The 27,977-nt window shown below is 34.0% G+C and overlaps 1 protein-coding gene across 7 annotated transcripts in view; it reads left to right on the top strand.

The window, feature by feature from the left end:
• Kiaa0825 (KIAA0825 ortholog) overlaps nt 1-27,977 on the top strand; it is a 393,831-nt gene that overhangs the window by 89,432 nt on the left and 276,422 nt on the right. For 6 of the 7 annotated variants that reach the window (XM_048331257.1, XM_048331259.1, XM_048331256.1 and 3 more), the window contains 6 exons: nt 5,425-5,586; nt 16,206-16,300; nt 19,405-19,632; nt 20,838-21,103; nt 22,480-22,630; nt 27,105-27,295. In XM_048331257.1, the coding sequence (XP_048187214.1) occupies nt 5,425-5,586; nt 16,206-16,300; nt 19,405-19,632; nt 20,838-21,103; nt 22,480-22,630; nt 27,105-27,295 (1,093 nt within the window). The remainder of the gene's footprint in view (nt 1-5,424; nt 5,587-16,205; nt 16,301-19,404; nt 19,633-20,837; nt 21,104-22,479; nt 22,631-27,104; nt 27,296-27,977) is intronic. The other variant, XM_048331260.1, reaches the window with a different exon arrangement.

The raw sequence follows: 27,977 nt of genomic DNA, 5'->3' as shown, positions 1-27,977 counted from the left end.
CTCAGGAAGTGACTTGGATCCTGAGAAAAGTACTGCTTATTATTTGTACCTAATGCAGCTCCTGCTGACTTCAAATTATAATGCTGTTTAAAAGTTTTCTTTACTGGAACAAATATATTCCATTTGGATTGTGTCATGAATTCCATCTGAAATAATAAGACTTTCAATAGCATTTGTGTGTCACCCCTTTTTACATCACTTGTCTGGCGGCACTGAGAATACCTCCTGAACGAAAATGGATCCATTTACAGTCAATAGCAGGGAGGCTAATGTTCTTTTTTCTTGGAAAAAAAAAAACCCTGAAATATGCACTCTTTATCCTATTATACTGATCTACCAGCTTCAGATTATCTGAGTTTTGTAGCTTCTCATTTTCTCCAGTATCTTAATGCTATTATTAACAAGAATTATGTTGCTAATGGTTTTAGAAAATTATATGTGTACTTTCCATCACTGCCTGGATATTTTTCATGGTTCATCTGAATTAGCTAGAGTTTGATATATCTTCCAAATGTTATTTTGTTGCATATCAAATGAGAGGAGCTTTAATATTTCTCTATATTTATGGGAAGTATGCTAAATTTTACCTGAAGACAATGAAGCTAATATTTTTTCAATCAGCCACTAGGTGAAAAACACTTTTAAATATATGTTGGTAATCTATATTCATCATGAGGAATATATCTCTATATATGAAAGTAAACACACATACATATATTTAATTTTAGGAATAGAGTTTTGGGAATAAGTGCATATGAATCTATGGTGAAATTTTTCCTAAATGATACTTTTTAACACACAAAAATCATATCTTTCAGCAATATGCTTGATTAAGTTCTTAGCCAGTAATCTTCAAATCTTTCTTGTCAGACTATTTGTAAGAAACTGTTATTTTCTTTCTTTATAAACAAGTATTTATTATTTCCAAGAATACATTTTAGGTTTAGGTATAAAATCTTGGTTTGGGGCCAAATCTAGCCAATTCTAGATCTTAGATGATTTCATTCATTTTTCTTTTTACTGATCCAGTTTAAGTGCATACCTTGTGAGAACTGATTTGGGGCCTGAGACAGTGCATATAGAAAAAAACAAAAATAGCATTAATAATATGATATAGTTTCTGGCTTCACGGTAATAATTTGTGATGATGTGTGTCTAAACAACTTTGATGATTTTTTTTTTCTGAGTAGCTGTTCTGCTCAGGTCAAATGTATAGAAAATGTGCTTTAAAGACTTTCCTACAGGTGTGCAGGTGGCCCATGCCTGCCATCCTAGTTATTTGAAAGGCAGAGAACGGGAAGATTATCATTCCCCACTGGCCCAGGCAGAAACGCTTCCATGAGCCTTTCTTTCCCATGGCTGAACCCTGTGGTGCATGCCTGTCATCTCAGCTGAAAGTGAGCTGGGATTGGGAGGATCATAGCACCAGGACAGCCAGCGCACAAAGATCCCTGTGTCTCCATAGGCAGGGGTGTGCACCTGTGATCCCTGTGGTGACGGGAAGTTTCATAGAAGGAATGAAAAGCACCTCAGCTGGGTAGCTGTTTATTTTCATTGATAATCAGTAGTAATTTTTTCCTTATAATGTTAATGATATTTAAATGAAATTTATATTTCCTAAGAATCAGAACTCCATGTAAAAACAACAATAATGTATTCAGATATTTTTCAGTAGTGACTGGCAGGTAGGCCAAACATAGTTACCTGCCCATAAATATGTGTGCCCAAACCTTTTTGGAAGTCTGATGATTCCCTAGTAATTTAAATAAATAAATAGATGGATAGATAATTTAATGATAAAGAAACAAAGGCCACATTGGCTTAGATGAGAAAGTTGGTTGTTGGATTGATATGATCCTGATGAAGTTTTCTAGGGATAAGGTTTGCTGATTGAAAGTGAGGATGGAGCAAACAGAAATCATGTTTAAAAAAAAAAAGAGGGAAAGAAATTAATTTAATGAAGGAAAATATAAAAGGGAATTTCTGCTGGGAAAAAAATCCTTTTTAATATGGTTAGGTGTGAAGAGTCTAAGAGACAGAAAAATAGATGTGCTTCAGCAGATAGGAATTGTGAACTAAGGTATGGTGATTAGGACTCTACTCCTGTGAGATACTGAGGGGGAAATAAGTCAAATAAGTTTGGGAAATGCCATTCCATCCTTTGTGTTTAATTTTACTTTAATTGGCCTTTCATGAAATGAACTTATCACTGAATTATTTTCCCCATAAATTAAGAATCCTTATAATACCCCTTGGGAAAACACTGAGCTAATAGTGATAGGAAATAAGGACTACTAATTAATGGGCTTCCACCATAATCATTGCTTCTTTGGGAAAAAAAAATGATTAGATTTAGGTCATACATATCATTTTGTCTCTTTCATTAATAAGTTATAAAGAGTCATTGAATTAAAAAGGATTTGCATTTCAATATTGGCATTTTTGTAACTCTAGGTTATGAAGGTAAGGCTTCTTCATGTAGATAGACCCAGACCCTATATAATTTAAACAAGTAACACTCAGGCTGATTCAAAGGTTTTTCTTAGAGTACTTCTTTGTTTGCCCTATAAATAGTTACAGTATTTCCTACTTATTGAGCTAACAAAGATTTCACGAGTTTGTTTAATTTCTAGTCAAACTATTGAGTAACTTGCTTAATAAAGAACTATGAATAATTTTTACAGTCATTGGGAATGTTTTTCAAAATATTTTTAGTACAATAGAGATTTTCAGATTTGGAAAGTTAAACAAATCCCTTATCTCCATAAGCAAAGCTTAAAATAAATTAATAAATCAAGCAGACCCAATGGAAATCAGCTAATGACTAAATAGAATAAGTCTTTTTTTTCCTGTTTGGGTAAAACTTCTGACAGAACCATAGTTCTATTTCTAGCTGTACATTTTATTATTATTATTATTTTTCCAGTCCTGGGGCTTGGACTCAGGGCCTGAGCACTGTCCCTGGCTTCTTTTTGCTCACGGCTAGCACTCTACCCCTTGAGCCACAAATCCACTTCTGGCTTTTTCTGTTTATGTGGTGCTGAGGAATGGAACCCAGGGCTTTGCACATGCTAGGCAAGCACTCTACTGCTAAGCCACATTCCCAGCCCCTCTAGCTGTCCATGTTATGTGCCCTGTTATCCCTATGGAAGATTGGTAGATGTAAGTAAGGCTGTTTAGAAACAGGTTTCAATAAATGTGAGATTAAGGTTAATGAAGGGATGAAATTGAGTTTTTGTAGATATTTGTAGATTTGTTAAAGCTTTTGAAAGAAATCTCTTTAAGAACAAGATTTGACTTAATGGTTCAAGTTAGTAGATATCTTTATCATATCATCTGCAAGATATCATTACATTTTGGTCCTCAGTGAAATATTGTATCATAATGACTTATATTTGAGTGCAGTAATTAAATATTTCACTGAAGCGAAGTGGATTGCCTATAAAATTGTTATGTTTCTGGAACTTTCCTTCTATATCCATGTAATGAAAGTAATCTTTTTTCCTATGTAGTCATCAGACAATTTCTTATAGCACTCAATATTCCTCTCCAACAATGTTTTATGCTTACTTTGTAAAAGCTCACAAATTTTTTCGTTTATAATTAGTTCTCAAGTCATTCCTTGAATACCTATTGTAAGAAGTCTTATTAATAAGAAGATTCCTTAACCATGGCATCATGGTTGAAACTACCATTAAGTAATGTCCATCTGAAATGAAAGCAACAAACTGAAGCTATTGATATTTAATTAGTGAGCATTCCTTGTACTCTTAAAAATAATGTTTTCTATTTGAATAAAACAATAGGGTGACTTGACTAGTAGCACAATCATAAAAGGAAAACGTCAATCTGTTTTACATTGAACTGTTCTCATGCAGATAATAGATGATATGATTATTTAGACAACTGATTTTTGAAACATGATTTCATGAATTACATAGTTTATATCTAACAAATTTATTTGTTATTTTTAAAGACATAGACACAGCACATATTAAGAATTTGAAGAGTTATGAATGTTGTACTCCATTTGATTTTTTAATATAACCTGCTAAAGGTTTTTTTTTGTAAAAATCTGCCAGAATAATATTAACAATTCTCAATTTTCCTTCTTAACCAGATTTTCTAAGTGTTATTATTTTGCCACAGATCTACCTTTTATGTTTTGTCTCTTCTCATAAAAATTATTTTCCTTGATCTGAAAGACTACAAAAATTTATTTATTTATATTTTAATGTGTTTTATGTATTCTCTAAAACCAGAAATGTTCTTTTTCACAACTACAAGTTATTTAAATCAAGAAATTAAAAGTTATGTAATAATTACATTACTATTATTTTAGCAGACTTCAAATTTCATCAAATTATTCCAATAATAGTCTTATAGTAAAATAAAGCATTAATCATGTAGTATTTTCAGTAATCATGTCTTTCCTGGCCCTTATTTTTTGACATGACACTTTTTTTGGTCAGTTTTTTTGTCGGCTTGACTCTGGGCCTGGGCGCTGTCCCTGAGCTCTTCAGATCAAGGCTAGCACTTTACCACTTTGAGCCACAGCGCCACTTCCAGTTTTCCAGTGGTTAATAGGAGATAAGAGTCTCACAGTATTTCCTGCCTGGGCTGGCTTTACACCATGATTCTCAGATCTCAGCCTCCTGAGTAGCTAGGATTACAGGGATGAGCCCCTTGTCCCTGGCTTTGACATGACACTTAAAAAATATAGACCAGCCATTTTGGGGAATGTTTCTGCTTTGTGACCTTTTTTCATAATTACATTCAAGTTGGTAGACTTAAACAATCAGAATTGTGTAAGGTATGGGGTTTTTTTACAACAAAAATTTATTGCTGCTTTTTGCTCAGAAAATGAACTGTTCATAATTTCTTTCTTTTTTTTTTTTTTTTTTTTTTTTTTTTGGCCAGTCCTGGGCCTTGGACTCAGGCCTGAGCACTGTCCCTGGCTTCTTCCCGCTCAAGGCTAGCACTCCGCCACTTGAGCCACAGCGCCGCTTCTGGCCGTTTTCTGTATATGTGGTGCTGGGGAATCGAACCTAGGGCCTCGTGTATCCGAGGCAGGCACTCTTGCCACTAGGCTATATCCCCAGCCCCATAATTTCATTAGACATAAATTGTATCCCCATTTTTCAGAAGAAAAGATTGTCCTAGAAACTTTTATATGTGCTTATTAATGAATCAACTTTCTTTAATTGGTTGTGTGTGTGTGTGCGTGTGTGCGTGCCAGTGTGTGTGTTTTCGTTAGAACTCAGTCTCCTGAGGAGCTAGGATTACAGGCATGAGCCACCAGTGCCCAGCTAACTGATTTTAATTTTGGAGCATCTTGTTAGTTTGATGTTTATTGCAATCATATCGATCATCCTAATTCTTATTGGAAAAACAATAAACAATATTACTGATCTCTTTTCATAGTTACTCCTAGAGGCCCAGAGAAAGGAAGAGACTTATCTCTTTCCTTTGACGAACTCCAGTTCTTATCATACCTCATAAAATCCTTGTTGAAGTTGGAAACTAAGGTTCAAGAATTGTTTCAAGGAATGTTTTCATCACTTAAAGTGCCAAGGAAGTCTTCAGGTAAGATACTATTTTGTAAATCTATAATTTATTTGTTTTTGCTTCATTCTACTTTGAATCTATACCAACATTTGAAAACAGTTACAAAGTAAAATTCTGTAAATATAATGCACATTTCATTTTTTATCTGTCTTTTGGGTCACTTTTTGTTTTTAAGATTTGGACAAATCAAATCAGCAAATCAACTATTTAACATCAGATCTTTTTTGTTTGCTGGCTCTAGGGCTTGAGTCAGGGCCTGGAAGCTGTCCCTGATCTTTTGTGCTCAAAGCTAGTGCTCTACCACTTTGAGCTCCATTTCCAGCTTTTGGGTAGGTAGATAATTGGATATGAGTCTTCTAGACTTTCCTGCCTGGACTGGCTTTGAACCATGATCCTCAGATCTCAGGCTTCTGAGTAGCTAAATTATAGGCATAAGCCACCAGCTCGGATCAATTTTTTCAAGGAACAAAACTGATCTATGAAGAGAGTAAGCACATTGAATGATCTACTGGTACTTCCTTTACCAAATGATCTTCAACAGAAAAATGTTAGTCTTCATATCAGCTTTTAAATAATCATGGAGGATTGCATTGGTTTTCTTTTTGTATATGCTTTTTAAGATTAAATGCTTCTGATTTCAATATTGTGTAAAACTGTGACAATTGAATGACTATATATAAATGGAAGTGTTGCATATTGCAAACAACAAATATGAGTTGTTAAAATTGTATTTAAATTATTTAATGTTAGTCTAACATTAGTATTTACAAATTTTCATTGAAAAATGCTTTGCCATGTGTGCTGAAATGTTCTAACCTTCATGGTAGAATTCCAAGGCATAATGTGTCTATTTAATATGTTTACTGTATATTATCTGTTATGATAACTATAATAAGGATTTTTATTTTTACAAAAAGTGTACAAAGTCCTCTTCTACATAATATCATTCCAATGGAGTATATACCATCTGAAAAAGGAAATGGAAAAGGCAAGAAATTAATGAATAATTTAAAAATTTCAGACCACAATCCCAATATCTTAGTAAAACTTATATTGAGCATTCCCAATGTATTTGTTTATGTATTGCTTTATTTTTACTTTGCCTTATATAATACTGCTTTCATAGTTCTAGGGTTGGAGTTTATTTATTTATTATTTTCTGAATAATTACTTATCTATTGTCAAAGTGATGTACAGAGGGGTTACAGTTTCGTACGTAAGGCAGTGGGTACATTTCTTGTACAATTTTTTACCTCCTCCCTCATTTCCCCCCTTTCTGCTCCTTTTTTCCCTCTCCCCCCAAGAGCTGTTCAGTTGGTTTATACCAATTGGTTTTGTAATTATTGCTTTTGGAGTTGTTTGTCTTTTTATCCTTTGTCTCTCGATTTTGATATTCCCTTTCACTTCCCTAGTTCTAATACCAGTATATACAGTATCCAGGGTACTCAGATGAGATACAGTGATAGGATCATCAACAGAAAAACTATGGTTTCACATGGCATGTTGAAAATAATTATAACAGTGATATAACACTCATTTCCATAACATGGAGTTCATTTCACTTAGCATCATCTTATGTGTTCATAAGGGCATAGCTATTGGGCTCTTGTGATCCTCTGCTGTGACTAGCCTAAACCTGTACTAATATGTCCACCAAACCTGCATTACAGAAAATCCTCAAGGATGTCGTACACATGGAAAATAATCAAGATCACAATACAGATAGAGAAATGAACCCCTCAATAGAAAATCGGGATATTAGGACAAGAATAGGGAAGACACAGCCTTTAAAAAGATAGCTATAATGAAAGGAACAATTGATCATCTCTCAATCCTCACTCTCAATATTAATGGACTTAACTCTCCAATTAAATGTCATAGACTCATACGTTGGATCAAAAATAAAGAGCCAACTCTCTCCTGCCTCCACCAGACACATCTACCCAGAAAAAGCAAACATTTTCTAAAAGACAAAGGCTGGAGTTTATTTTATATTAAGCATAGTTCACTAGTATTCTATGTTTCAGGTTAAGCTTGGGTTGAGATTATTAGACAATAAATTCTGTAGATATTAGGCCATTCTCTATTACTATGACAAAATGCCTGAACATGTATAATTTGTATAGGGAAGGGGTTTATTTAGCCCACAGTTTTATATGGTGAAGGTGTGATGATGGTTCTGATGAGGGTTCTTCTGAGAACATTTCTTTTTTTTTCTTTTATTATTTTTTTCTTTATTGTCAAAATGTGATACAGAGGGCTTACAGATTCATATGAAAGGCAGTGAGTACATTTCTTGTTCTACTTGTTCCTCCCTCGTTTCTCCCCCTTCCTCCTCCCCTTCCCCTGTTCCCCCAAGAGTTGTGAAGTTGGTTTACACCAAATTGTTTCTAAATGTTGCTTTTTTGAATGGTTTGTCTTTTTGTTCTTTGTCTCTTGATTTTGGTATTACCTCTCCCTTCTCCAGTTCTAATATCCATATAAACAGTATCCAGGGTACTTGGATGTAATACAGTGGTAGCGAGGGTACAGCCACAGGAAGAGAAACAAAACTAAACAAACTAGTCAGTCTGATCTTCTAGGATCCATCTCTTAAATATCCAGCCACCTTTATACTACAACACTTAGGACAAAGCTTCCAACACATAAAACTTTATTGAGCTTATTTAAACAAATACCCAAGCCATAACAATTATTTTCCCAGTTATAGAGCTAATTCGAAGAATACAAAAAGGTAGATTATAGATTTTTAAAGATTAAAATAGTAGCAAATGTATTAAAAATATGTAAATAAAAGAATGAAAAATTAGTACAACCACAGGAAGGTGATACAAGAACATCATCAATAATAGAAGCTACAGATACACATGGGACGTTGAAAGTAGTTACAAATGTGATATAACAATACATTCTTTACATATCTTCTCTTTGGAATATACTTCTTCTCATCTTTTCCATCTCTTTGAGTCTTACCTTATTACCCAATATCAAGTATCCATTCTTATAGGGATTCTTGCCTTCTCTGAACATCTACAGTATTTAATTTTATATCACATACATGATGCTCCTTCTATTGGGTGACAAAGCAGAAAGCACTTGGTGCAGACATAGTATGCCCAATTCAACATCATTACTACATCTCCTAACTTCTCTTCATGTCAGATTTTTTTTTCACTGTAACTTAGGTCAGTGACAACTGCTTCCTATGGCTGTTATGAGCATTGGTGGCATTACATACATGCTTTGAAGATTTTCAGAATAAAACTCATATGAGCCATGAAAAAAAATGAAAAATTGATTCAATTAGCAAATGAATTGACTCCTACTAAGTTTACTAGATGTGGTAATAGAAGTCAATATAGAGCAAAATTGCATCCTAATTACTGATGATATTTGGTGCTTCCAAAAGTTGACATTTGGTCATTTATCCTGCCTAGCTAAGATAGGCATATCTCCTCCACCTCTTTACTAGATGTTTTGTGAAGATCAAGAAACAGAATGAATCCCAAGACATCTAAGACTACCCATTTGGAATCATCTTACTTTGATACTTGACCAGGTTATTGGAAATCTATATCAATTCTAAGACTTTATTCTTCTTAAGGAAAACAATTTCAACATTAAAATTGCATTACAAAACCATTACAAATTTAAAAACTGAAACGATCAAGAATTGAAGTGAAGATTTAACTTGTTGACTTCAGGGAAGAAAAAAGAAAGGGCTTCTTCAATCACATGCGATTAAGATCAGTCAATATGGAATATTGCAAATGCTGTGTAGTTGAGAGCAACAGTTACCATTCTTGCAAAAACTGAACAAAACTAATATATAATTATACATCAAATATTGTCCTACCCCATATTGGTCATATTGGTCCTACCCCATATTGGTGGCAGATAAAGCAACTTTACTATGACAATAATAGTATACTACACAAACATATTTGTTGATGAAAATGTGACCATCTACAAAAGAAATTTTGAACACGTGTAAGAAATGTCTGTGTGCTAGACATCCCTAGTAATATATATAGAGAGAGATATAGATAGATAGATATAGATATACATTGTTGTTGAAAATAACATTTTGTAAGGAAGCTAAGTCATTTAATCTGACACAAATTTATACAAATAGATTTCTGCAAAGAATGATCTTGAAATTGTGAAGAAAAACATTAAATGTTTTATTCAGCATACCCTAATTAATAAATTTATATCAAAGGCATTGGTTTCTTAAATGAGGAAGAAAAAGAAATGGATCCCTCATTATCCTTGAAATGGATAATGGAAGAAACCAAAGTGATCTTAACTAACTATGGAATATTCTTGATTGTTAATGTTTTACTTAAAAAGTCCTTTGTGGGAGAGAATGAGAGAAGAAAGAACAAGCCCTCTGGTTTCTTGTTTGTATTGAATGACCATATTTTGTTAACTAGGTAAAGGTTGCCCACTATATCTAGGCAACCCAAACAATATGGCGAAAGCAAAGATTTTACTTTTAAATATCTAGAAGGATTAAAAGCATTCAAATGCGTAACATCATGTAGATAAAATATAAAAATGATTAACTACTTATATATTATTTCCTATTTTGATGATTGCTACTATATTGTCAACATTACCAGATTGGCAGTTCTCATAATAATTTGACTGTGAAGAAGAGGTTTTGTAGAAAACAAAACATATTTTCTTAGAAAGTGAAAGATATTTAATACTTTTATTTATTTGATCTTGTTTTAATGTGGTTTTTAGTTTTCCAATTTCATCATTTTAGAGAAGGATAGGATGCTATTTGATTTTATATTATCTTACTCTGTTTGTGTCAGGTGATGATATTCTATGGATTGGCCTTGGGTTTGATTTATGGTGCATTTCTAATGCTCCTTCAAAATAAAGTTGTTCTCCGGGCAGTTCCTCGATTTTTCCAAAGGTGGCATCTGAGATTTATCTAAACCAGGATATGTCTTGGCCCTCCGTTTTCTTTAGCCCTAGCAATGACAAAGCGCAATGGCTGCTTCAATTGAATGTAAGAAGAACACTTAGGGTTTGTCTCAGAAGAATCAAAGATTTCAGATCTTCTAAAAGATTGTTTGTACTCTTAGGGGGTCTTAAGAGGGGTCAAATGGCTTCTAAGAGTTCCTTAGCTAGATGGTTAAGGGATTGTATTAGGGAGGCGTATGTAGTTAAGGTAAAGAGGCTCCTAGGGTTTGTAAAGCTCATTACTCTAGGACTTTAGCTGTTTCTTGGGCAGAGAGGTCGAAGGCTTCCACATTGGAAATTTGCAAGGTGGCCACCTGGGCTTCTCTTCATACTTTTTCATGGTATTATCTCTTGGATGTAGTCTCTTCTACAGATGCAGCTTTTGGTGGGAGGTTGTGTGTGAGCCAGAAAAGAACAGTGAAGAAAAGAAAGACTAGTAGTTCCCACTTAGAGCTGCCAACAAGGCAAGTTGCTTTGAAGTGCACACAATGGGAATCTATGAAGACCAATTTGGGTGTGAAAGTGGATGTCACAGGGAAGTACTGCCAACCTCCACTCCCTATGAAAGAAAGCGGCACTGTGGAAACTAACCAGAAGTGTAAAATGAACCAAAGAGAACTCCATAGGGGAAGCTGTTGAGCAGCTGCCATTCTTGTGACCCTCTGCACTCTCCTGAGGTTCTTAATCTAGGCCTGCTCTTACAGAAACCATTGTTGATCACATGTAGATAACTATATTTTACAGTGGTGAGCCAAAAATAGACAATATTAAGTGTAGTGAAATTTCAGTGTTTTAAAAAATGTCCAGTAATTTCTCAAGTGTTCATAGAACTCATAACATTTTACATTGCCAGAATTTGAAGTTGACCATTTTTGAATGCTAGGGAAATACAAAAAATGGCACATTTAAATAAAATCACAAAATACTTTATTGGTGTAGGCTTGGTGTTGCTACCAATCTTGCCTTACTGCCCTCACTCCATTTGACTTTGGTGTATAAGATTTGCCTTACTGCTCTCACTCCATTTGACTTTGGTGTATAAGATTAAGCCTTCATAAATCTTTTTAAATTTAGGGGAGGGGAAATTGTATTTTAAAGGCTTTCATAATTATGTGATACTTTCCTCACTTACTCTAGAAGTAGGCACCAGCAAAAAAGAGAAAAAATTGAAAAGTTTATCATTTTTTCTTACTCATCTTGAAAATAGGCAGATGGTTTATATAAACATCTCAGCACATTACATTTAGTGAATAAACATAATGTATTTGGGAATGAGATGATAAATAGAAGATAATTAACTTTTTTTCCTAAGACTCAAACTACACAATGGCAGACAGTTATTTCCACAAAATTATGTAGGACAATTTTACTTCAAACTCATGTTATTCTTCCAGAATAAATACCTTCTAAATTAGCTAGTTTTATAAGCCTTCTGCAGAAATAGTGAAATGATATTAAGAATCCAACTCATTTTACATGTCACTAACAACTTGAGCTTTATAATTTTTCTTCTTTAAAATTGTTTTTGAATACTACTATATGAATATTATAACGCTTTTGAATGGGACAAATGGCATCTGGTAAAATTGTGATTTATTATTCCACTTCACTCTTTTACTTTCCAGGAGCAACTATTTCCACTTATATTCCTATATTACACTAACATACTATGAGGATATTTTTTCTTCATGAACTATTCAGAAAATGAATCTAATTCCTTCTACTAGCTGAATAGTTTTCCATTGGTACATACAGTTGTCAATTAAGAATATTCATTTATGTAAATTTCAGGTTTTCTTTTCTTTTCTTTCTTTCTTTCTTTTTTTTCTTTTTTTTTTTTTTTTTGATCTGTTGTGGGCCTTGAACTCAAGGCCTGGGTGCTGTCCCTGAGCCTCCTTGTGCTCATAGCTAGCATTCTACCACTTGAATCACAGTGCCACTTTCAGTTTTTGAGTGGTAAATTGGAGATAAGAGTGTCTTGGGAACTTTTCTTCCCAGGCTGGCTTCAAGCTGAAATCCTAAGATCTCAGCCTCCTGAATCTCTAGGATTATAAGTGTGAGCCACCAGTGCCTGGCTGGTTTTATTTTTCTTTATTTGCTAACACAATATAACAAATTCCATTCAACTGTATTGTATCCATGGAAAAATATATCTGGAAGGTAAATTTCTCAAGTGGAATTATCAAGCAAAAATGTTTAGTCACAAAGAAGATGAAAATCTGCAGACTTAAAAAACAGAACTGCAAAACACTTATATGACAAAGGATTTGTATTCACAATATACAAAAAATTTTAAAAATTCAACGAGAACAAACTGATTTTAAAATATCTGAACAGATACCTCACCAAAGAGGATATACAGATGGTGAATATGCATATGAAATGATATTCAGTGTGATATGTCATCAGGAAAATTTGAATTTAAACTAGATACTATAATACACCTATTAGATTGGCTAAACCCACCATCAGAGTGATTAAATCCACTGATTAGAATAGCTAAAATGGCTAAAATGCTAGCAAAAGGAGTTCTCATTCATTGCTGTGAGGAATGCAAAATGGCACAGCCTCTTTGCAACAGTTTGACAATATTTTATAAAGCTGAACTGTATGATCTAGCAATTTACAATCTTAGATATTTATTCAAAGTGTCTACGGCCATACCACTCTGAACGCGCCCAATCTCGTCTGATCTCGGAAGATATTTATTCAAAGTGTATTTAATTATATTTATGAAGTAAAATTCATGTTCACATCAAAACCTACCTATAAATATTTATATTAGCTTTATCCATAATTGGAACTGAATTATTTTTCCAATAGATAAATGTGTAAACAAACTGTGGTATATCAATGCAATGGAATACTATTCATTAGTAAAAAGAAATAAGCTATCAAGCCATGAAAAGACCTGAAAGAACCTTAATATATATTGTTAGGTGAAAGAAGGCAATTTGAAAAGTCTACATCTATATAAAAGTAAAACTATAAAGACCATAAAATGATCTCATTTTCTAAGAGTGAAGGAGAGGGAAGGGAAAAGGAAGGGGAGGAAAGAGAAGGGGAGGAGGAAGAGAAATACACAGGTGTATAGAGGGAAATTTTAGAGCAATCAAATTACTCCATGTGATTCAGTAGTGGTAGATACATAACATCATATATTTGACGAAACTCACAGAATTGCACATCACAAAACGTTAAGGGGGAAGGAATAACACAACAGTGGGTGGATTATTGAAGTCAATTAAGTATATTTATAAAAGAGCCAAATGAAATCCACCAAAATGGTTACAAAGAAGGCAGTAGGAGACAGAGGAGTTAGGAAAGAGTAATATAGATGGGGTGACTTTGATCAAAGTACAATACATTATGTATGCATGTTGTAAATATAATAAAACACCTTGTACAATTAATTTGTGCTAATAATTTTAAACAAATGAATCAGAATGCAAATTATAAACTTTCGTTTGCAACCTTACAATGGCATTTCAACTTTGGCTCATCATTGTGACACATGGACCACATCATTAAAAGATTCTAGCAATAGGAACACTGAGGGCAAGAACAGTCTATTTTTCTGCTCACCCTTTCTGTAAACTTAAAACTTCTTTAGAAAGTAAAGACTGTTTTTTAAATGAAGATTTTAAGAAAGATTGGTTACTTAGTTTAGTACATTGATTTGGACTGCGGATGGTGTTTTGTTGTGCAGAATTACGTTATGGCACCTATTTAAAAAATATTGCTAATTTTTAATGTATATTTTTCATCATTAAAATATGTGATCAATTTGGATTTTACCTTAGTAGTTAGAATTAATCTTATTTATAACTATATCCTTAAAAGGATATTATAACATATAAGTCATAGTAAATACTTAAATATTAAGCCAAAAATGTTTCTATATTGTGAAGTGTCTTGAGAAACACAACAGGATTTTTAAACTGAAACTCATGGGCCCCTGTAATAAATGAATGAGGTTAAAGAGGAGCTGAGAGTTCCCACGTGTGTATGTATGTATGTGTGTGTACACATGTGTTCGTGAACCAGCCATATTATGTATTTTATATGGAATGTTTCATCACTGTAAAGGAATTCTACAATGTATTCAAAAATCATAAAACTGTTATAAAATACGACAGTTGAAGAAACTTTTCCTATGATAAACACTAGAATTTCCCTTATAGGTGGTTATGTTAGTCAGCTCTGCATCACTAAAAAGGGTTCTCTGGAGATTTTAGTCTGTGGTCCCTTGACCCTGGCAGCAGAGTACCTTGAGATGGGAAGTGCAGGGTAGACAAGGCATTCAGGAAGCAGAGGGCTGGGTAGAGCTGAAGTTGCAATATCCAACTCAAGGACTTTCTCTGAAGGATCTAACTCTATTCCCAAAGACCTCATCCATCAAAATTCTTCCACAACCCCATATCTCCACAGGCTGGAGACCAGGACTGTAACACACAAGCCTGTGAGGGCCACTAACACAAACAGTAACAGTGGTATTATTGTCTGCCAGATAGAATATTTCTCTTTAGTACACTCTGGGCCCATGGGCACAAGAATGTTGAAAGGAACTTGAGAATTAGAATGTAGTATTTTTATTTCTGTGACCTCTATTCCTTAAAAAAAAATCATCCACAGTTAAGTTAACCAACCCAAGGTAAGTGGAAATATACATCTACTAGATGATTCTGTTGCTCACATTCCCTCTTGCTAAAATCAGCAAAATTTGAAATTTGTTTAAGGAAAACAGAAGACCTGATTAAAATGAAATTTAGAGCATGAGGTATGATTTATCATCTCATCTTAACAAAAAAGGTAAATGTTAAATTATTCATGGAATCAACCTATGGTTAATGTAACCTTATTGGAAAACTGGAAGGATTTCTTTTTGAAATATTTATTCAGTAAGTTTTTTAAGACCTAATTTTTCTCAGGGAAAAAAGTACCTTAATTATTTTTTAAAAAATAAGTAAAAGTTGAAGAAATTTTTCTGCTTCTGAATTATTTCATGTTTCTCTCAGTTTTCCTTTTTCAAATTATCCATTGATGTAATTATTTAGTTTATTTTTCTCAAATTCTGATGTTTATTGATGTTCTTTCATTTATGAGTTCTTTTTTTTTGAGTCACGATATCACTATGTGGCATATTTGTCATTGACCTTGCTATCCCACTTCCTCAAGCTGCCCAGTGCAGGTTACAGTCGTGTACCACTAATTCAGGCTACAGTTCAATTGTATGCACTACCTTATATATGAAACAGTAACCCCTCTGTACATCACTTTGACAATAAAGAAAGAAAAATATTTTTTAAAAGGACAAGAAAATTAATGTTTATTTTCTACTCTTAAGTCATTCAACTTTGTTAACATTCAAGTGACCTAATGACAAATAAAGTATCTTTTGCAGGTTTTGTATGCATGTAGTTCATATATGAATATAAGTAGCAAATAAATGTAATCAAGTTGTATATGGAAATTGTAATGTCACTGTGGACATGACCATGCATTTTTTGCCTGTATTCCTTACATATTTCAATGTATGCACCATTGTATACACTGTGCATGAGGCATTCCTACAACATTTTAACCTATGTTAGCATTTAATATGCTTTTTTCTTTTTAAATATTTGTTGATGTTTGTTTTCTTCTCACTTGCTTAGGAATTTTTGAAAAATCCAGTAGAAAAGTTATCATAGAGAAACCAAGAACAAATGAATCCACTATTCTTTCAGAGCAATTGCTACCAGTAAAAGAGGTGAGGATTTAAAAAATCCATGTACAATATCTATATTATGTGAATGCCTTGAAGTTTGCCCTGGAAGTAGCCATGACTCCTTTAACCCTACTTTGAACACACAGCGCTCCCTGCATGGTTCTACTTGCACCTGGCAGGTCTGCCTTGGGTTTAGCATCCATTAGTAGCTCCAGAATCTTGTCTCCCTTAGCACAGTCCATTTTCTTTTTTCCTCCAGCCATAAAGAGGATTATGGTTTCCTGTCATGTTCATATCTCTTATATTTTGTACCTATGTTTGGTCTCTCCAACATAAAATCAAGAAAAACAATATTCTATATTGAATTCTTTCATTTGAAAAAACTTGAATAGTGTCTATTTGTTAATGGATCTTGACATACACTAAGCAAATATTTTAAAAGGCAAAAGAAGTGACACTTTTAAGAGTTTCAGGCTTGTAGCAAAGGAAATAATCAGGAACATTTCAAAATTATATATCTTGATTTAACTAAATGTGAAAATCAGAACTAAGAAATTAGCATCAGGTGATAGAATGTCAGTTTCAATAGATACCTGTTTGTTGCACCAAGGAGAAAGTCACGCAATTCCTTCGTTTTGTTCTTTGGTCAACAACTAAGTGTTGTCTGTTATAACTGGAATGCAGAATGCCACCTATTACATGGGAAGCATACAAGTAGCAATCTTTCAAAATTGGTTTTTAGAAGATTTTTAAGTAAAGGTTTCCAGTTTTCTTTATTGAAGGGCTACTAGTAAGGTTTTTTTTTTCCATAGTTGGAAACAACTCAAGTGACTCAACATTTCCAGTCACCCATGAATTACCATGGGAAAAGATAATCACCATTGGAAAAAAAAAAAAGGTGAAACAAAAAAACCAAACACCAAAAACTAAGCAATCAAAAGCCCAATCAACTGCATTACACCACTTAACAGAAACTTTTACCAAATTATTTTGAATGAATGGAAGATTTTAGTAAACACAGGTATCCAAAAGGAGAAAAAAATCAAGATTAAAAAATATTTTTACGTCACTGCCTTATGTATGAAACTATCACCCCTCGGTACATCACTTTGACAATATATTAATTAATTCAAATTAAAAAATATTTTCATGGAGATAAGTTTTTTACATTCTTATCATAAATCTCTGAGGATTACTGTTAGTACACAGAGCTATAACCATTTAATGTCAAAAGTGTCACTTGTAAGAAAAGAGAGTCTACCTTTGTACAACTACCTAAAGAAAATAAAAATATATTTAAGAACAGAATAAAATAAAAGAGAATTTTCAGAAAAAAGTAGAGTGTCTATACTCTTACTTGATTCAACTACTAGTTAATTTTATGCAAATATTTGAGAAACATGCTTGAGTTCCTAGAATGTTAAGGATTCAGATAAACTTCACATATCAAAGTTTAGTAATATTATTAGTATAGTGAGGCTAAGAGCCAGTTTTATGGAATTTTTATATAATCGCAGAACTCTAGATCTAGAAAAGAAATCATTTTTATTCCTTTCTATTTTATGTATAAGAAACATTAATGTTGAATGGAGTGTGCATACAAGAAAACTAGGCTAATGATCATAATCTCAAGTAATTTTAGACTGAATGATACCATAATAATCATCAAATTTAAACCTTATTTTTGTATTAAAAGGCTCAAGACCAAGATAAATAAGTATTTTCACCAGAGATATAAAGCTCATAGAGTTCTGAAGTAACAGTAGGTGACACATTGCTGAGATCAAGATTGGACTGAAATAAGGAGAGTTTGCCTCCTTAGCAGAGATTTACCCTACTATTCATAGTGTTCTTTAGAGAACAGTAGGGATTTGTAGGAAAATACATGTTTAAAGATACAGTGCCATATGAGACACAGACCAAATTAAGAAAATAAAACTGTTGTAAGGTGAGAAAACAGAGAAGCCACATTTTGAAAGTATCAAATCTTGGAGTCTTTTATTGGAGCACTAGCAGTCGGCAGGCAGCCAGTTGTTGCAAAGGCCTGTAGTCTGCAAATACACAACACAATTAGGAAACTGAGCCGTGAAGCTAGAGAGGAAAGAAAGAACAAAAACAACACCAACAAACCAATTCCTATCCAATGGAGAGCTGAATTGGGACACTATGATGACCGGAGAAGAGTGAGGAGTCAGGAGACAGGACAGGAACATGGAAACACCTGGTGTGGCAAATGGTACCTGAGTTAGTCCAGGCCTAAATAGAGTCAGGTCAGAGGTCAGGGTCACAGGAAACTCTCAGTCCCAGGCCATCAGGATTAGAAACCTATCAGCCAAGTGCCCACTCCTGTCTCTAGGTATTCAGGATGAGAGGCAATGGCTTCACCTTCCCCCAGCATGAAGACAAGAGCCAGAGCCTGCCATTCACCATGGAGCCAATATGACCTTGACCTCCCTACTTCAAATCAAAAACAGGATAAAGAATTAGTGCTTCAAATGCAAAGAGTACAGTGTAGCTCATTTTTTTCATTTCCCAGAAGAATAGTATTGCCTGCCAATTTGTGGATGGAAAAATTAAGTAAAATTCTAAGCAAGTCAAAATCCAGAAAGGTGCAATGGTTGTTTTCTCAGAGAAATTTATTTCATACTGCTCCTTTGGAGGAACTTGACTGGAATTCTAAGATTAAAAAAGAAATCAAAGATTGAATATTAAATGCAGTCTCATGTTGCAATACTTGTTAACAATAAACTATAAAAAGACTAAAATCTAATTTAAACTTTATTAAATATATTGAATTTAAAGGTTGCTTTATGTGATAGTTGTAAGTGCAGCTTTCAGCTCTCATAAAGATGGTCTTATTGAACTATATTTAAGAGATTAAATTTTGAAAAAAGTTTGTTTTATTAAATTCATTGACAAATTAAAGTGAAATGTCAGTATATTATTATGTGTAAGGAATGCACATGTTTTTTGTATATTATTTCATTCTCTTGGTGATATTTTTTCAGGTTGAAAAATAGTTTTTAAAGAATATCAAAGAATCCTTATATTCAATGTACTGAATGAACATAATAGTTTTATTTGTAAGGCAATAGAAACCAGTTGTTGCTAGGGTCGATGTGACTTTCTGTAAATTTACATTTCAGGCTACTCTACTAGATTTTGGCTGGAGAAATGCATTTAAAGAGCTATCTCTACCCATGGCATGTTGCATAACAACAACAGTTGAGAATTTTTCCACAAGAATTCTCCAACAGGAGCAGAAGGAAAGGTCTTCAGTTTTGAGCTATGCTATGGACCTTGTAAGTGCTCAGGAAGTTTGGCAAGATTGCCACATGTTTCCTGAGGAAGAACAACCAAAGAAAATCGCAAAGGCATGTATCAAATGAAATCCTTTCACACTGCTGATGAGTACGGAGGGATTTCTTTTCTTTCCTTAGTTTTTCCATATAAAGCATTATAGAAAGCATTGCAAGAGCTACATAAAGATCTAATAGTAGAGTCTGCTGTCAAATGCTTGGTACAGTTCTCTTTTCTCGTGTTTATGGGCCAATGCCCTGTGAGTTTAAGGCAACTAATAAGGCTTTTGAGTTATAGAGGGCCAAACACTGGAAACTGCCTGCTCTGCTATACTTTAGAATGATTTGAGGAGAAATTTGGGTGGTTAAAGAAGATCCTGTCTGGTCTTGGTTTGGGCAATTTAAAAATCTTTCACATACTTAAAACATTTCATGTCACAAGCACAGTCAGACCTCTTTGCCTCTGTCCTGAAATATCATAGACACACACACACACACACACACACACACACACACACACACACACACACAGATAGAGAGAGGGGGGGGGGCAATGCAGACTTACTTGGCATTAAGTCCACAATGGTTCAGGAATCTATGTCAGAGAAGTCTTTAAGAATCAGAGATGATAGCCTCATTCAACTTGTCACCCTGAGGCTCTGGAGCATTCTCTGGGCAGCTCTGCTGGCTGATTTGATGTAGAAGCAGATTTTTTCCTTCCCATTCACCACATCTCCATCTGCAATTAGAATGAGTAGATACATAATAAATAGTGAAGAGCCAGACAGTTTTTAAAGACTGCCAACTCCTTACCAGTAAGACGATGCTGTATCAGATTGTTTCGGTTGCTTCTTAATTTAAATCAATCTGATATTTATACATGATATTTGATTTTTAAAAAACCTATGGATATTGAGAAAAAGGAAATAAGTGTAAGTTAAAAAATAATGTCAAAATTAGTTTCAAGGGTACATTTTTATATCTATTAACTACAAAGAAAGGAATTGTCATGTAAAGCTGGTTTGGGAGTTTTTTATGGTGTCTGTCTGGCAAGCATGCGATTTGAAGGTTTATATATAGAGAGGCATCATCTTGGTATTTCCTTTCTTGACATGAGACATTTAGCTTTCTACAGCTGAGAAATTGATTAGTATAAAGCTGCGTCATTATATTTATGTTTGATGCCAAATTCATTATTTAGGAATTTGGCTCCACTGAACATAAATTACCTTGTGCTGTCAGGGTACAAATAACTCAGCACCCCATTTATTTCTCCCTAGTTTTGTTCTAACATCATGGAAAAACTTGACACAATGCTTCCACTAGCTTTGGCATGCAGAGATGATTCTTTTCAGGAAATTAGAGCAAACTTGGTGGAGGCCTGTTGTAAAGTGGCAACAGCTGTTCTGGCAAGACTGCAAGAGAGAAGCAAGGAGGTTCCTTTCAGAGCGCCCTTGAAAAACCTGCACATCCTACTCTCCACAGCGGTCTATGTCCTCCAGCACTTCATGCAATATGATCATTTCATGAAAGAAACTACTAAGAAGTGAGTGTCATGTGAATTACCTTGGCCCATGCTTTAAAGAAACGTCATCTTTAGAAATCACAGTACTACCATTTTGATGATTGTATTTGAGAGGAAGAATATAATAATTAAAATGGTGAATTATTTTTATTTGTCTTGAGTAGGTCATATAGGGATATAGAGATTAACCCTTAGAACAAGTTATGTAGATAGTGGCAAATGTAATCTCTAAAGATACATTCAATACGTTCAATGGAACAAGTATGCTCAAGATGATGTTATGACAGAACCAAATTTTCCCTTCCCTTTTATAAGGTAACTTATCCTGACTACACTGCAAAAGAAGAATAAACTTATTTTTGTCCCATGTATAAACATTTATGAAATATTCACTTCTATCTCTTGTTTCTAAGCCAAACAGCCTTTTGGAACTGCTACAATGAATAAATGCATTTTAATCTATCCTAGTGACAGGACATCTATTTAGTTATAAAATACCCATAATATTTAAAGAGGAAGCATCTGCCAATCTTAATTCCTGTTATTAGTAACTAAAAATATAGGACTCATCCTGTACAGAGATAAAAATTGTAGCAGGTATTATGCTATGGTCTCTTGTTTTAAATTTATGCTATATAAAATTTAACATGGCCCCTCAAGAAGAACTGTGTGAATCTAGCATCCCAGTGTGATTTCAAGAGTCTATTCTATATCTATTGTATGATCGTAATTCAGCTTTCACAGTCTCTTGATTATGAGAGGAAGCAGTACAATATAAATAGCTAAAGAAAAAAGTAATTCAGCTAGATGTAGAGTACAGCAATGATATTTCTTTAATTTTAATAAGTAGTCAGATGTTGTGATTCGTCCTTGAATTTATAAACAAAATGTGCTAAAATCTTTATTTTCGGAGAATATTTTAAAACAGTTTAGAGGATAATTGACAGCTACAAAATTATAATTTATGTCTTTAAAAATAACCTGTGTTTGTAGGATGTATGATTGCTTTATTAAAGTTGTTTCTGACAAGTGTATGTTGTTGCCTAGTAATAACAGTTAAACTAATGCCTTAATAACACTCTGATCTCTAATAGTATACCTACAAAGAATTACTTTTAGTTTTGAATGATGTATTGACAACCAAGATTGTCTCGTTTGAAGTGCATATTTGGAGAACAGCAGATGTATGTTTTCAAAGGGCTTCCAAAACCAAGAACAGCTTTACTTATTTATTTATTTTTACCTTTTTGGAAAGTGAATGTGGATACAGACTTCAGTATTAGGAGGAAATGAATGATTGATATCTAATAATCAAAACCATTTGTAGTGCTGGAGAGTGTTACCTCCTACTGCACAAGCCTTAAATCTGTGTCTCTTTGATCGTTCCTTCTGAACAGACCCATGTTCCTGGTGCCTGTCCAGCGATATCAGGAATTCATCAACATGCTACAGTTTCAGGTTACGAACTACTGCATCAGAGTTTGTGTTGCTAGCATTTTACAGGATGCAGAAAGCCACCACTGGGATGACTACAAAGCTTTTTATGAGGTGTGAAGTTTAGTTTACTATCCCTCCTTTTTACACAAATATGTTTTACTGCCTACCTGCTTTCTGGCTAATTAGAAACATGAGCTTGGCATTACTAACACACGAAGGCTGTTAGGATAATATTTTTTAAATATTGAATTTGTACTTCAGAAAAACACTGTTGTTTTAAAAAAAAAACTGAAATAAATTAGGCATCAGAACTCTCCTTCTGCTGTAAAGTAAAAATAACTTAATTTGAGCTGCTATGGTAGAGTGCTATGTAAGTTGGAATATAATGAGATACGATGAGAACTCAATGAGATCACAGTATCAACGTACAATGAACTGTTCTTTCCAAAAGTATCAGTTGAGAATATTTGTGCTTTTCCTTGTTATTTAATTTCATCTTGTATAATAAAACTTTACTAAGCAGCTATATTCTTTATCTTCTTTTTCCTTTTCTCATTGTTTGTGTGAATATATTCTAAACCCAATTAATCACTTATAGATTGCCTATTTCCATTGAACCCACATTTTGAAATTATAATTTTTTTTTGCTACATTAAAGCCAGGGCAACCAAATTGAGTATCAATTAAAATGATTCATCACCTGGTTTTGTCTATTTATCCTAAATCCCATAGATTATATGTAGACTACAATGTTTGAAATTCCTTCAGTGGATTCCATTGAAGGGTGAATATAATATCTTCATAAAATTACTTGAAGATTTACAAAGAATTGAATAGCCACATAGCATTTCTATTACACCCCTTTCTTCTTTAAGTGCATGAATTTTATTTTTCCTCATTGTCTAACTACTTTGGAGTATTTAGAAAAATAGGTGTAGCTTTATGGACATTCTTGTCATCTCCTTGATGTGCAAAGATCCTGTGGCTTAGTTTATACCTCAGCTACTTACTGTTGCCAGGGCAGAGACTAACAGCAAATAAGAAGGTCTTTTAAAGGACTTTCCACTTTTCCTAGGGCCATTTCATCTCTCCTTTAGAGGCCTTTCCAGGGAGTTTTTCTTTTTGCAAGAGCATCTCTATAGGGCTTTCCAAATCCGACATACTTACTTCAAACAGGAGTGGTCAGAGTGAGCAGAATGAGAATGTGGCATGGTACAGCTGGAAGCATGAGATAAGAATGAAAGCATTGGTCTCCCCTCTCCTGGCAGCATCCTTCTCATTCGCCTTGAGGTAAACAGAGAGGTGGAAAATGAATCCATCTAATGTTTCAAACTATTCCAAAGTGTCAGGGGAATAGTAAATGATTTCATGTGATATTTTCAGTGAAGAACAGGTATCATCTCAGTCTATGTTCAACACAGGGAGCGTCTGTTTTCTCTTATGCAAATTGGGAACTGGCATAATTGTACAGTATAAATAATAAGTGGATGCATTGAGAAGCTGTTATTGAAGTTACCAAGTAGTAAAAAGAAAAAAAAACAAATTACCATGTAACACACAGCTCTTAGATCTTAGGACAAAGCTGTGGCTTCAAAGACAGAAATAACGAGATAGTTACCCTGTGATTACATGGTACTGTAGCTTCCATATACTTACATGGTCAGTAGTTACAATTTAATTGCACAGTTAGTGGGTATTATTTATGCTCAGGAAAATAAAGTGATACTGATTTTCTATTTACCAAAAATAAATCCTTCTAAAAATAGCCAAGATTTTAAACTATTTGACAAGTAGTGTATCTGACATGGTCTTATCTTGTTCATTGTCCCCCTTTCTCCGCCTCTTCCAATTATTCCAGATACTTGTGAAACAAAGCTGGTATGTCTTCCACAAGCCTGTTTTGTGAGGAAAGGAGGTGACACTCCTGACTGGAGACAAGTGGTGGGATAATGATCTCAGAGGAACCTACCACCACGTAGAGTGCGTAGGGCAGAGAGAGTAACGGACATTTACTCTTGTTTCGTAAAAGCAAGTTCGTCCTAGATGCGTTATTCCCAATTCCTAAACTGTGAGGTTTTCCCAAAGAGTTGAGCATCTGATGAGGTACTGGTCAGATGGCACAGTGGCTGTTCAGATTACAAATTTAAAATTAAATGTTTAGTATGGTTGACATCTGCTCAATTTCAGGAACTTGTGTTTTTCAATAGTCAAAGAATAAAGAATTGTCTGTTCAAAGATAATATTGATTGGCTTCTATAATAAAGCCCAGCTGCTTGTTTCCTGATATATAATCTAAATAAAAGCTCACATCTGTTTACATTATAGTTGGTCTGCAAAAATAACAGATGTTTACTAGCAGAATACATTTGAAATGACAACAAGTAGGGAAACAGTTCAGAAAAAAATAAATGAATCAAATTTGGTTTCATGAAAACCCATGCACACACTGATATTGTATTCATTTGAAAGAGAATTGTTAGAACAAAACCCGGTTTGGAATATTTTTAAAAATTTTTATTGTCAAACTGATGTACAGAGAGTACTGTTTGGATTTTTTTTTTTTTTTCCAGTCCTGGGCCTTGGACTCAGGGCCTGAGCACCTTCCCTGGCTTCTTCCCGCTCAAGGCTAGCACTCTGCCCCCTAGCCACAGCGCCTCTTCTGGCCGTTTTCCATATATGTGGTGCTGGGGAATCGAACCGAGAGCTTCATGTGTAGGAGGCAAGCACTCTTGCCACTAGGCCATATTCCCAGCCCCTGTTTGGAATATTTTTAAGGAAGCATGAAGTTGAAAAAGTCTCTTAAATGAGTATGTGCATAAAGTTATTTTCATTTTACTATTTCTTACCAAAAAGTATATTAAAAGTATTTTGGAAATCATAGAAATCTTGTTGATCACATTATTATAAGCACTCCACCATTGCTATAGAGAAGGTTAAGTTATTTACACTAGGCACTACATCAGCTGGGCTCAGATTTGACTTACATACAACACATGAAATTTGAAAGAATAATCCTTTAAATTTCCTTTCTTGGTTTGAAAAGGAATAGTCACAAAAAAGCATAAGAAACTATAATTTTGCTGTTTTATCATTAAATAAATATATACATAAACATTTTTTAACAGCTTAGTTCGGGAGTCAGGTACCACTAGGCAAAGTCTCCTTCAGTTTGAATTTTTGACTCTGTGTGTGTGTGTGTGTGTGTGTGTGTGTGTGTGTGTGTGTGCACGCCTATTCTGGGGGTTGAACTCAGTTGCTGGGTGCTGTCCCTAAGCTTTTCACTCAATGCTAGCCCTCTGCTACATAAGCTACCACTCCACTGCTGGCTTTTTAGGTCCTTAATTGGAGATGAGAGTCTCACAAATTTTCTTGCCAGGGATGGCTTCAAACTCTGATCATATGATCTCAGCCTCCTGAATAACTATGATAACAAGAATAAGCCACTAGTGACAATCTAATTTACATCAGGTAAGTACCATGTGAAGAATATACAGGAGGATCTACATAAGAAACTCAACTTTTGGTTTCAGATACAGTAGCTGTTTTTAAGATAGCATTTATTTGGAGATCTAATTGTGGGTACAAATTTATATCAAAGAGGATTACTTAGAGATGAAAATAGGAAATCTTACTAGTTTAAGTTTTGATGTTCTGATGTCACAAATGATTATATTTGAAGAATACATTCTACTCTTCATATTTTCAATAATTTTTTAATCTGCTTTGAAGAAAATGAGGTCAAACAACTAGCAAACTTTCTTTTGAGTTTGTTACCTAATTAATGCTTGCATATCATCTGAGGCTACCTTCTCCTTTCTGCTTGTCTTGCTTTGGCCTGGATCATTGTTGAGTTTCAGGGAAATTTTAGTACATGTAAGACATCTATATAAGAGTGGCAACAAATGGGAATCTGGACCTTTGGCAACCTGAATATATAACCAGGCTTCACAAAGTCATAAAATCAGACTGCTGTGCTACTTGATGCTAGTACAGTACTGTTATTAAAATACTATCCATGATTAGTGTAATGTAATAGTCTATAGTTTCATACCCCTTGGCCTCCACAATGTTGCTCCATGAATGTTTGATAAGATGACAGTAAGTTTATTTCACTCTTTCACTTTGTTATAATATGAAATCCTAAAGATTTATGATGTTAATTCAATGATGCTAATAGTCTAGAAAAATACACTTATATCAACATACACCTTTTAAACAAATTTCAGTTGTAAAAGAAACCGTCTTTTATTTTAAAGTAACGAGCATGACTTGTTTAGCAACTAACAAAGATGATTGTTTAAAAGTAAATTTTAAACATAGACCAGGAATAGGTAAATCAGAGACGCTAGGTTGAATGCTTGTGGTCTGGTTTTGAACTAAAATATCTGATCTCATAACAGAAATAAAACATATGTTCCTATGTCAATAAGAATGTTCAACATCTTGTCAAAAATCTTTCTTGGTCATCTAGTATGTCAGACTCTCCAGCTATTTCCTTTCAGCCTGAACTAATTAGGTTCATAGGAAGCAGACTGACATTTTGGAAGATGTGATTCTATTGTTTAATGTGTGTTGGTTTTGCCAGGGGGAAAGATGTTCCTTCTCACTCCAGATGTGGCATTATTTCTACTGGGCTCTTCATCATGATCTCTGGACCATACTACCTCCTAAGTTAGCCCAGGAGATTCTCATAGAAGTGCTGGAGAAATCTTTGGGTCTGTTGGCCTCCAGATATGCTCGGGCTCATCCCAGTTATAATAGAACGCCACAGATACGGTAATTGAAGTTCTGAATGCCATTGCTACTCAAGAAAGCTTTTACATCAGATGATATAAAGCAGAGTAGAATTCTGAATTTCATGATAAACTCCTTGTATATTTAACATATTTCAATTATCCCTTGGTATTTAAATGGAAATGTGCCACTCAAAACAAAATAACTTTGCTTTTTTTTGTTCTTCTTGTAATTGTAGATAGAACCCACTTGTTTCTAGGAAATGATTCAAGATGTTTTGTAATCCAGGACACATATACACAAAGGCTAATAAGATAAAGAGAGAAAATGAAAGTCCTAAATTCAGAAAAAAGCAACCAGGTCGCGAAAGAGCCGTTGATTTGTCTTTGAGCTTCTAGGCAACCAAAAGCTTTTTTGTTGTTATTGCTTTGTTTTAAAGCCTAAAAATGTGTAGCTTATCTTTATTAATGAAACTAGCTTGTGTACACATTTTTGTTCAAAATATATTTTAATTACATATTGTTGCTTTTCCTTTCCTTTTATTTCCACCATGTATTACCAAAATCCAGTTTAAGAAAATGGTTTCAAAGTGAAGCCAAAATTATAGTACAATTATATGAGTTATTTAGTCACTGAATAATACACAAATGAACTTACATGACAAAAAATGATCAATATGAAAAGGCTTTTGTTTTATAAATACTCTGCCTAATCTGATTAAAAC

This window comes from Perognathus longimembris, chromosome 22 (assembly GCF_023159225.1).
Source record: "Perognathus longimembris pacificus isolate PPM17 chromosome 22, ASM2315922v1, whole genome shotgun sequence".
In the NCBI taxonomy this organism is placed as follows: Eukaryota; Metazoa; Chordata; class Mammalia; order Rodentia; family Heteromyidae; genus Perognathus; species Perognathus longimembris.
This window is presented reverse-complemented; position numbering and strand designations above follow the sequence as displayed.